Source organism: Schistocerca nitens, chromosome 6, assembly GCF_023898315.1.
Source record: "Schistocerca nitens isolate TAMUIC-IGC-003100 chromosome 6, iqSchNite1.1, whole genome shotgun sequence".
Classification (NCBI taxonomy): Eukaryota; Metazoa; Arthropoda; class Insecta; order Orthoptera; family Acrididae; genus Schistocerca; species Schistocerca nitens.
In genome coordinates, this window is record NC_064619.1 from 171472876 (window position 1) to 171485478 (window position 12603).

Consider the following 12603-nt stretch of genomic DNA (forward strand, 5'->3'; position numbering starts at 1 on the left):
CTCTGTGTAGAATCGAATTGGTATCCCGTCAGGTCCAGTGGACTTTCCTCTGTTGAGTGATTCCAGTTACTTTTCTATTCCTTGGACACTTATTTCGATGTCAGCCATATTTTCGTTTGTGCGAAGATTTAGAGAAGGAACTGCAGTGTGGTCTTCCTCTGTGAAACAGCTTTAGAAAAAGGTGTTTAGTATTTCAGCTTTACACGTGTCTTCCTCTGTTTCAATACCATTATCATCCCGGAGTGTCTGGATATGCTGTTTCGAGCCACTTACTGATTTAACGTAAGACCAGAACTTCCTAGGATTTTCTGTCAAGTCGGTACATAGAATTTTACTTTCGAATTCACTGAACGCTTCACGCATAGCCCTCCTTACGCTAACTTTGACATCGTTTGCCTTCTGTTTGTCTGAGAGGTTTTGGCTGCGTTTACACTTGGAGTGAAGCTCTCTTTGCTTTCGCAGTAGTTTCCTAACTTTGTTGTTGAACCACGGTGGGTTTTCCCATCCCTCACAGTTTTACTCGGCACGTACCTGTCTAAAACGCATTTTACAATTGCCTTGAACTTTTTCCATAAACACTCAACATTGTCAGTGTCGGAACAGAAATTTTCGTTTTGATCTGTTAGGTAGTCTGAAATCTGCCTTCTATTACTCTTGCTAAACAGATAAACCTTCCTCCCTTTTTTTATATTCCTATTAACTTCCATATTCAGGGATGCTGCAACGGCCTTGTGATCACTGATTCCCTGTTCTGTACTTACAGAGTCGAAAAGTTCGGGTCTGTTTGTTATCAGTAGGTCCAAGATGTTATCTCCACGAGTCGGTTCTCTGTTTAATTGCTTGAGGTAATTTTCGGATAGTGCACTCAGTATAATGTCACTCGATGCTCTGTCCCTACCACCCATCCTAAACATCTTAGTGTCCCAGTCTATATCTGGTAAATTGAAATCTCCACCTAAGACTATAACATGCTGAGAAAATTTATGTGAAATGTATTCCAAATTTTCTCTCAGTTGTTCTTCCACTAATGCTGCTGAGTCGGGAGGTCCGTAAAAGGAGCCAGCTCGGTTGTTGAGTGTAACCTCCACCCATAATATTTCACAGGTACTATCCACTTCTACTTCACTACAGGATAAACTACTACTAACAGCGACAAACACGCCACCACCGGTTGCATGCAATCTATCCTTTCTAACACCGTTTGTGCCTTTGTAAAAATTTCGGCAGAATTTATCTCTGGTTTCAGTCAGCTTCTGTACCGATAACGATTTCAGCTTCAGTGCTTTCTATCAGCGCTTGAAGTTCCGGTACTTTACCGATGCAATATCGACTGCTGCTTGGCCCCCGCATGTCCTGACTTTGCCCCGAACCCTTTGAGGCTGCTGCCCTTTCTGTACTTGCCCGAGGCCATCTAACCTAAAAAGCCGCCCAGTCCACGCCACACAACCCCTGCTACCCGTGTAGCCGCTTGCTGCGTGTAGTGGACTCCTGACCTATCCAGCGGAACCCGAAACCCCACCACCAGTATATGAGAACGAGAGCATTTAGTGACTTACAAGAAGCTTTATTCACAAGTGCAAATCTTCACAAAACCTCTTCCTGCTGCCACCCACTGCTAAGTGATGAAAGGAAAAACTTTTACTGTATTTTCGGCTGTTCATGCAGTAAAATAGCAGCATCAGGCATGAAGTTTCACTACTACCTGTATCCATAACAAATTTTACAGACACTATCCACCTGTACCACTGAATGTACCTGCAAAACTACATAACTGTATTACACATAGTTAGGAGATATGGCATCATAAACGCTGAGATGCGTGTAAAACTAGCTTCTGGTTAAAACAGATAGCAAATTACCTAGACTATATTCATCCGGTGTTTCATAATGAGAGCACTTCAATTTTGCAGATAATTTCAAACATTTGTTAACTTTCTCTCGCTTACATGGTTATGCCATATACGCCTATATGCAAAATTTTGGTCGTCCTATTCAAAGTAAATGTGTCTTGAACACGTCCTCATACATGACCATTTTCAACTATGATCATCACCAATTTGGACATTTTAAAGACTCATGTACAATAAAAGCCGTTACAAGTAGAAACAATCTCGGACACTTTCACATACAATCATCGAAGGGCACTTCTTGGCTCCGTGGAAAACACATGCCGATGAATAGTGTACTAGGCATGTTCTCTACAGGTGTGCAGTGAAACCAAAGTTCAGTACCTATCTAAAGATTAGGAAAATACATTCTTAAGGTAAAAAAGACAAGGCACCATGATGGAATTATCCAAATGCCACGGAAATAGGTAGATGTGATGTACATATACAAACAAACAAATGATTACAAATTTTCAAAAATGTTCAAATGTGTGTGAATCTCGAAGGGTCCCTAGTCTTATAATATTTAAACTAACTTATGCCAAGAACAACACACACACCCATGCCCGAGGGAGGACTCGAACCTCTGGCGGGAGGGGCTGTGCAATCTGTGACATGGCACATCTAACTGCGGGGCCACTCCGCGTGGAAAAATGATTACAATTCAAGAAAAATGCGATGATTAATTCAAAAGAAAGAGCTTCACAAATTGTGCAAGTAAATAACACGTTTGTCCAACTCTGGTTATTATGCAAGCAGTTATTCGACTTGCCATCGATTGATAGAGTTGTTGGATGTCCTCCTGATGGAAACTGTGCCAAATTCTGTCCAATTAGCACGTTAGATTGTAAAATCCCCAGATGGTTGGAGGGTCTTGCTCATAATGTTCCAAACGTTCCCATTTAGGCACAGATCCAGGGACATTGTTGGCCAAGGTAGGGTTTGACTATCATGAAGACAAGTAGCAGAAACTCTTGATGTGTGCGGACGAGTGTTAGTTTTGCTGAAATGTAAGCCCAGGATGGCTTTATGTGAATGACAACAAAACAGGGTATAGAATATCGTCAACCACCAAAGGAGTCCTGCTACGAAAAGAAATGGCACCAGACCATCACTCATGCCTGTCGGGCCTTATGGCGGGCAACGGTTAAGTTGGTATCCCATCGCTGTGTGGGGCATCAACAGACACGTCTTCGGCCTAGAATCTCATTGACCAGAGTAAAATTGTCTTCAGTGATGAGTCCTGCTTCGAACTGAGCTCCGATGACCAATGAAGACAAGACTGGAGAGGCTCCAGACAGCATTGCATCACCAGCCTGACTGTCGCCCGAGATATGGTCCAACAACCAGGAGTGACGGTCTGGGGTTCCATTTCACTTCATAGCATATGGTTGTCATTTGCGACAACCTTACAGGACAGTTGTACGTTAACAATTTTCTACATCCTGTTTTGTTTCCCTTCGTGGCAAGCCATCCAGGGTTAATTTCCAGCAAGATAATGCCCGCCGCACATGACGAGAGTTTCTACTGCTTGGGTTTGTGCTTGCCAAACCCTACCTTGGCCAGCAAGGTCACCGGATCTCTCCCCAAATGAGAACATTTGGAGTATTATGGGGAGAGCCCTTCAACCATCTTGTGATCTTGACAGTCCAACACGCCAATTGGACAGGATTTAGCACGACATCTCTCAGAAGGACAACTCTACTAATCAATGCCAAGCCGAATAACTGCTTGCATAAGGGCCAGAGGTGGACCAACGCATTATTCACTGGCTTCTTTGTGAAGCTCTTTCTCTTGAATAAATCATCCAATTTTTCTTGAATTGTAATCGTTCGTTTGTCTGTACATGTATGTGACATCTATCCATTTCCGACCAGATAATTCTTTGTGGTGAGACCTTATTTTTGTCTTATCGTGTATTACATACTGTTCAAGAGCTCGTAAGTCTTAGACTACCAATGTGGCAGTATTTGTGGAGGACAAAACAATCGTACTGTTGTTGTCCGCCGCATAAAACAAATGTAGGTAGACAAATCGCCTGTGGAGCAACACTGAGTAGAAAAAAGGTACAAAACATAATTCGAAGAATCATATACATTGGTCCACATGATAAGTTACTGATATTTGGAAGTGAAAGGTGGTTTTGAATAACTGCACAAAATAGAAATCAGAGGTACACTTAGTGGGGATTTTACTCCGAGCAAATAAGATAAACGGTGTTCGATGGTTATAAAGAGGAGGACATGACAGTTTTTGGAACAATGCTGGCCTCTCATGCTCTGTGGCGCCATTGTAGTCTTGGAGCGGGTCACAACTGCCAGGCACACACTACTTATTTATTTATTTATTTACTTATTTATATCCCAAAAATCCAATACTGCGAGGCATTCACATGGATGTAGGATGTGTCAGAATTATTACAAATAATACAAAAGGAATACATAAAAGTACCTCTTGCAAGAGGATATTTGGTATAAGACAACATACACATTAATAGGTATAGAAAAAATTACATTAAAAAATATGGTATATCTTAATAGCTAAATGAAAGACAAAGTAATGTTAACAGTGATTGTGAGTATCATAATGCACAATAGCACATCAAATTAGTAAATGAAAAAATCAATTACAGTTAACTCTACTGAAATATTCTTCTACCGAATAGAAGGAATTATCTAATAAATACTGTTTGAGCTGTTGTTTAAATTTGGGAAGCTCATGGATTGGTCAGCCTTTCCTGTACATTCAAAAACCTGTGGACTGTGCTGCTTCGTATCGTATATATAAAGAGAACCTGCAATTTCAGTATTGGTGGTGGTAGCTAACAGGGCAAAGGTATCATTGTTAACAGAGATATGTCATCATATGTAATAGTAGTAACTTCAGTCGTACCCAAGGGAGTGTTGTACAACGATTATTGTTCACACATAAATCACCATCAGAAAATGTCAGAAGCGCCATGAGAGTGTCCGCAGATGAAACTGTTACATATAGAGAAGTTTTAATGCTAAAAGATTGTAGTGAAATGCAGGAAGACCAGCAAAGGATGGATGCTTTGTGCAGGGATTGCCTGTTGACTCTCAAAATACACAAACGTAATGTGCACGTAAACAGGTGGAAAGACCAATTTTTGTGCAAGTACATAGCTTCCAAATAATCATAGCCAGTAGTCTCATTCACTAAATATCTATGAATATGCATACAGATCGATTTAAAGTAAAACGACCATAAAAACTAATTGTAGGATTGGCAGATGCGAGACTGAGCTTCACTGGAAGAATCATGAGGAACTGTAACCCACTAACGAAGGAGGTACCTTACAAAACATTCGTTCGACCATTATTTGAGGATTGCTTGTCATTCTGCAATCCTTGGCAGACTGTATTGATAGAGAAAATAGAGAGGATCCAAAGAAGACCAGCATGTTTCATCACAGGTTTGTCTAGCAGGAGCGAAAGTGTCACGGAAATGCTTATTCAGCTCCAGTGGCACGTACTGCAAGAGAGTAGTTTTGATCCACCATGTTGTTTGCTGTTTAAATTCTGACAACATACCATCCTAGAAAAGTCAGTTTATTCTTTCTATGTACAACTCACAAAAATACCATGGTGGTAAAATGAGAGAGATTTGAGTTCACACGCAGGTTTACCAACAATCTTGCTTCCAGGACACCAATCAGGACTGGATCAAGAAAGGGGAGAAGAGACAGTGGCTAGACAATGTACCTTCCTTCTTGTACCACAAGATGGCTTGCAGAGTATAGATGTGGAATGAGTCAATCTCCTAATTAACACTCGTAATCATGTCCGTCTGAAGACCACGATAGAACACATATTTTCACTCGTTATAACAGTTACACACTGGCACTATTTATTGCAATGCAGATATAGATTTAGTTTAATGTATGCAGATGATGATGTTGATATACATGTCAAAATGTCAAGAATTTTATTCAAATTGAGGTTGCTTGCAAAACTTCAAATTTCCAACTTATCTCCACAAGATGGTGATATTCTGGTGTATTTAAGGCCAGTGATAATCTACACTGTATTTCATCATATATACAGATTACAAGGCAGTGGAAATACAAGTTTTGTAAAATTACTATTAAGTACACAGTAATGTTCTGAGAGAGTTTGTAACTTTAGTAGAGTGTTAGAAGTACTGAAGGCTGACAGACAGTGTGTTGTGTACTGCTGACAGCGGCCAAGCTGCGGGAGACGTGCGCGAGCAACCCACAGGCATGCTTTCCGGGCGTGCAGTGCTATGACACGGAGGAGGGCGTGCGCTGCGGTCGCTGCCCCTCTGGCTACGTCGGTGATGGACGCTCCTGCAAGCCTGGCGTCACCTGCGACCAGAACCCCTGCTACCCAGGTACAGCACTCATGATGATGATGATGATGATGATGATAATCATCATCATCATCATCATCACCATCTTCCTTTTCTTTAATTTTCTTCATGTTTTAGGCTTTGCCTGCTATGCCTACCTGTAGAGATCAGTCTAAGTCATTCCCTTTGGTTTGGGCCTCCTTATTCTCCTTCATCCTATTGGTCTGTATTTTCCATTGCTGGTTTATCCACGTAGCACATATTACGAGCCCTGCAGCCACACAGCATGATTCTCTGGAAGAAAGTTAACCGTTAGCAGTTTTGAATTGAAGGTAATAATACTGTTTATAATTGTGTGCGTGTGACTGTGCAGCACTGGAAATAATGTACTGCTTGACAATTGCTATAGAATAACTGACCTTTGCTAAGGAACAACTACCGGTTGCTACAGAACAACCAACAATTGCTATAGAACACCTGACCAATGGTAGTAAAAGCAAATGTAGAGGGCAGGACATGTTAACTGCAGTGAAGCATGTGCACGAACACTCCATTTGCATTTGACAGTTCATCCTGTATAGAGTTTGACAAAGGTTGTTGTGGAACTGCTCAGTGCAAAATTCTGTGTGGTATGGCAACATTTCTGCAAGATGTCATTTGAGTGCTTATGATCATGGATGAGCAAAGTAACAGACATCTCACTCCTAGTCAGATCACTGCAGACCTTGCAACCATTATTGGTACACGTGTCTCTACCATTACCATTTAGTGGCAATTAAATCAGGCTTGTTTGTTTGCTCACAAGCTTGTTAAATGCATCCCACTTCGGCCACACTTTTGTCATGAAAGAGTTTATTGGTTTTATTTTTAGGGAGCATATTGGCCGAGGTCAACAGCAGTGGTGCAGAGCGATGTTCTCTGACAAATCTCACTTCACCCACTTAGTGTGGAGAAAGAATGGAACACATTACACATCACAGAATGTTCATGAACATCACCAGTTTGGCCTAGGCATCATGGTGTGGGCAGGCATTATGCACAATGGCCAATAACCGTTGCATATATTTGGGCGAGGTACAATTAAAGGACAGCAGCACTACAGGGACAGTATTCTTGAACACGTCCATCTATTTAGGGGTGCGACAGGTCCCAATTTTCTGACTGCAGATGACAGTGCCCAACCACATGGGAATGATGGAAGTGTTTGACACCATGGAAAGTGAAGATTTGAACACATGGAATGGCCTGCTTACTTTCTGGACCTAAACCTGTAGAGCATGCATGGGATGCTCTTGGCAGATGTGTTTCTCATCACACACCCCAGCCTGAACCATGCAAGAACTAAAAACCGCCTCGAGAGAGGAATGGGACAACATCTCCCAAGGAGACCTCAACTGTTTCATAACTAGCATGAATAACAGGTAGAGATTGTATTCCTTACTGAGAGGTGATACCAAACTTTATGTCAGGAATCTGACCTGTGTCAAACATGAATGTTATTTATGTCTATTGCCCTGCATTCTCATATGGTGAAATCTTTACCACACCATATTTCATTATAAATATATCACTCCATCTCTATTATGTATGTGCTGTTTCATTTCATCCATCATTGCTTGTGATTATTTCTGCCCAACAATATCTCTGTTCCTTACAAGTCGTCGAGCAGTGTAGGTCACTAGAATAAAATTGCACATATTTTCTAACATTTGTAGACTAAATTTATTGTAATTCTGCAGTATCAAACCATATATTACATATCTCCAACTGACACATTAGTTTTCTTTAAGTGTTACACACCTGTGCCATAACATTGTTGACAGAAATTATTTGCATTGCATTGCTAACAGAAGGTAATTTAAAATTGGTTTGTCAACATACCCTCACACCCACTGCAGCTGGTGATCATTCTCCCACAAACATAACATATCCTTTGATGCTGCTCCCCTCCTCAAACCCATCCCCTTTTCCCTGAATCTTATTCCAGTGCCAAATATTAAAAGGAGAAACAACTGGTGTCTCTTTAAGGTGAAGGTTTTAGAAAACTACAGTCTGTGTTTACAAGGGATTTCAGTTGCTTGCCCATGTGAATGGGACTATGATCAGAAAAGCAGCACATAACATTCCAGCCAGAAAAGGACACCTATTCACAGGCTGATCATATGAAAGAGTTATTTTTTCTACTTCCAAAGAAGATGTAATTTGATAAACTGGTAATTTACATTGTGTGGCCAAAAATCTCCAGACACCTAACTGAATGAGCTCTGTGGCATATTGGGATATGCATTTGAAGGCACATTAGTGTAGGTGTGATGCAGCATCATACATATATTTTCCACCAGAATGATTCAATGGAGAAGTCTCAGTTAGTCTGAAGGGCGCACTATTAGAGAAGCTATTTTATTATTAAAAACATAAGTGTCTATGGCTCATTAAAAGTTGCAGTGACACAAAAATGTATTTGGGGGTAGGGGAAGGCAGAAATAATCTTACATTTTAGCTCTTGAGTATAGCTCTGCACAACTTACCAGGATACATATGCAGCAAAAATGGGACAACACTATGAATTCTAATGATGTTCTGTTTCTGTATTTCTGATAGCTGGAGTGATATTTTTCAACACTACTGGTAATGATATCTGTAATGTCACCTTTGTAGTGATTTCTTTTAGACCTGTAGTAATGACAAATATAAAACACTGAAAGCAGATACAATACAGTTTTTTAATATTTGAAACTGGAGTGAAACAGAGATGTAGCCTGTTCCCCATGTTATTAAATCTGTGCCTAAGAAGCAGTAAAAGGAACAAAGGAGAGATCTGAGAAAGGAAGTAAGAGTTCAGGGAAAAGAAATAAAAACTATTAGGACTGCCAATTATATTGTAATTCTGGTAATGATGGCAAGTGACCTGGAATATCAGTTGAACAGAATGAACAGTCTCGGAGAGAGGTTACAAGATGAACACAAATAATAGTAAAACAAGGGCATCGTGATATAGTCAGATTAGCCAGACAATGCTGAGGAAAGTAGATTAGGAAACAAAACACTAAAAACAGTAGATCAATTTTGTTAAATGGCCAGAAAAATAACTGGCAATGACAGAAGTAAAGTGGACATCAAATTTATGCTATCAATAGGAAGAAAAACTTTTCCAATAAAAAAAGAAATATATTAATATCTAATATAACTAAGTATTAGCAAGTATTTTCTGGAAATGTCTGTCTGGAATGTAGCCTTATGTGGAAGTGAAATGTGGACTGTGAACGTGACAGGCAGTAAGAGAACAGAAACTTTTCAGATGTAATGATACAGAAAAATGCTGAAAATTAGAAAGTTAGAATGAATACCTATGAAGATAAATTGAATCAAATTTAGGAAAAAAAAGCTTGGAGGAATATTTGGGGGAGAGGGATCAAGACAGATCAAGACTTGGATGCGATGAGATGCTTAAAATAGATGTAGGTTGCCATAATTATGCAAAGATGAAGAAACTTGTACATGTCTGACTAGTGTTGAGACCTGTATCAAACCAGTCTTCAGATTGTAGACCACAAAAATGATAATATCTTATATTTAAATCTAAACTAAGCATTTAAATGCCACATGTTATACTTGGCATCAAGAATTTCACAGGATTACCAGTATCCTTCAACTACATGTTTTGATGGTATGCTTCTCTGTATCACAATACTCTTTGGTGAAATTAGCTTCCCATTAATTTGCAGCTTACAAAAAGTGTAAAAAAACTTTCATGCACTTACCTATATCGCACTTTCCTATATCATCTTTGGAGCTTTGTTAGAAAACAAATAGCTATTTTAACTAAAACGTTAACTGTAGATTTGATATGCTCTAGCAGTTATTTTTCATGTAAAGTACAAAGAAATTAAAAATTTTGATCAGTGGAGAAAAGATAAAATAAAACTTATCTGATGAGTAGAAAGAGAAGCTGAGCAAAATTGATTTCAGTTTATTTCTGTAATCATTTCTATTGTCTACCAGTAATTTTAATTCCCTGGGAAGAAAGTAGAATAGTTTTATAACTGCACAGTTCATTTCTTTATGTGCCAAAACAAGGCTACATCATTTTTATGATTTTTATGATGTCTACTGTTTTTCGGGAATTGTAGGCAGTTGTTGGTGACGAACTTCATAAGAGAATAGAGAGATTCTTGACCTGTTTGCCAATGGGTGATAGTGGAGGGTTTTTTGAGGGAGTGGAGGGGGGGTGCAGGATGTTGTCCTACTAGGGTTGATTTACAGGAGCTATAAATATTGTGCTGTTCTTATGTGATTCAAAGCTGGAAGTGAAAGAATTAATAATGTAATGTAGAAGTGCATATGTTGCTTTTAGTAATAGCCTTGATGGAAAGAGAAATAGCGATGTAACCATCAGATCCACAAATGTTAATGCCAGAAAAATGTAAAGGGATTAATGGAGTGGGCATGTGAATTTTACAGCTCAGTCTGATGTAAACTGTTACAAAAAGTAGAAAATTTTAGGTCTACTGTGAGCTCATATGTGATTTATGAATTACAAAAATCAAAGGCTGTCAGTCCTACAATTAAATAAAAATGACAATTCTAAACTACCCATAAAGAAAGAAAGGAAGCCGTTCAGGTTTTGATAACTATGTGAATAATCTATTTTTACATAATTTTTACATACAGGTGTCAAAAGTGCAGTAATCATTAGCTAACAGGAAGATATGTGAATAATCTATTTTTACATAATTTTTATATACAGCTGTCAAAAGTGCAGTAATCATTAGCTAACAGGAAGAAAATCAGAGCACTAAGGACTGATACTTCAGTGTAATACTGAAGGAAAATGGAAGAAAAGATGATTTTGATTTACTGTCCTGTCAGTGACAAGTTCCTTAGAAATCAAGTAAAAAGTTAGATATAACCAGAATGAGGAAGGAGAATGATCATGTCCTTTCCAAAGGACTCATCCTCTCATTCACCTTAATCAGTTTACGGTAAACATTGCTAAGCAGGATGTGGGCCTCACTATTTCTGAATGCAAGTTCAACACCTTACCACTGGTGCAACTTTGCTTAGCTAAGTGTACGGGGCTCAAGAAATGAAAATTCTCAGCAGTTGTCAGGCCATGCATTTTCAAGACAGAAGAGCTGTTCATTGACAATATGCTTGCCAACATCTACTAACTGTTTTATTCAGTTCATTCTGTTTTGGTATTGAGAATTATATGCATTTTAGTTTCTGTTTGACTTGCATGGGAGATTTTCTTCCTCGAAATGAACTTTTATTTACCTGTTATTTCTTTGTGACAGATTTCATTTTTATTTACCTGTTATTTCTTTGTGACAGATTTCATCCTATATAAGACCAGTTTTGAAAATGTTGAGTTTCAGACAGACACAACAGAAACACTGTTACATGTCGAGCTTTGATCCAACTCCTTTGGAAAGGAAAACACACACACATATTTACACAAGCTAGCACACATCACACATACAGCTTTGCTGTCTCCAACCACTCCAGCCATAACACAAGAGTGTTTGACTGAATGGAGGCAGCAATCCACAGTGGAGCAGAGAAGAGGGAGGGATAGCAGGGTACAGGTGGGGAAAGACAAGTCAGTGCTGTCTGGGGAACGTGCAAGGACTAGAAACTGGCAGGACAAGGCTGCCAGGCACAGCATTTGGAAGCTGTGGGGGAGGGATGGGGGGCAGGAAATGAGGAGTGGAAAAGGTGAGGAGCAGAGAAGGAGAAAAGACTGGTGAGTCCATGGCAGAGAGCAGCACACAGTGTTGGTGAGGTGCTGTGAAATGGGTGGAGGTGGTAGGACAGAGGGGGGTGGAAACTGTTCGGTGGAAGGTGTTGGGACAGTAGGTTATTGTAGCTTGAGACCAGGTAGATTTTGGGAGCTGAGAATGTGCTTTAATGATAACCCCCATCTGCACAGTTCCAATAATCTGGGAGTGGAGGGGAGGATCCAGATGGCCCTGGATGTGAAGCAGCCATTGAAATCAAACATGTTATGTTCAACTGCATGTTGTGCCTGTTGTGCCTCAGGGTGGTCCACTTTGCTCTTGGTCACAGTTTGGAAGTGGCCATTCACCCTGGCAGACAGATGGCTGGTACTCATACCAGTAAAAAAGCTGTGCAGTGATTGCAACAGCGCTGGCATATGATGTGTCTACCTTCACAGGTAGCCTGGTCTCTAATGCAATAGGATAAGCCTGCGACAGGACTGCAATAGCAATTACTGGGTGGGTGGATTGGGAAATTCTTGCACCTGGGTCTTCCACAGGGATATGATCCTTTCGGCAAGGGGCTGGGATTGGGAGTGACATAGTGATGGTCTAGGATGTTGTGGAGGTTTGGGTGGGTAACAGAAATCTCCAAGCCACCAACT

The 12603-nt window shown here is 40.0% G+C and overlaps 1 protein-coding gene across 1 annotated transcript in view; it reads left to right on the forward strand.

Annotated features, from left to right (window-relative positions):
* The window catches only part of LOC126262531 (cartilage oligomeric matrix protein), a 472157-nt gene that overhangs the window by 348179 nt on the left and 111375 nt on the right, over positions 1-12603 (forward strand). The window contains exon 8 of the mRNA XM_049959203.1: positions 6090-6260. Within this exon, the coding sequence (XP_049815160.1) occupies positions 6090-6260 (171 nt within the window). The remainder of the gene's footprint in view (positions 1-6089; positions 6261-12603) is intronic.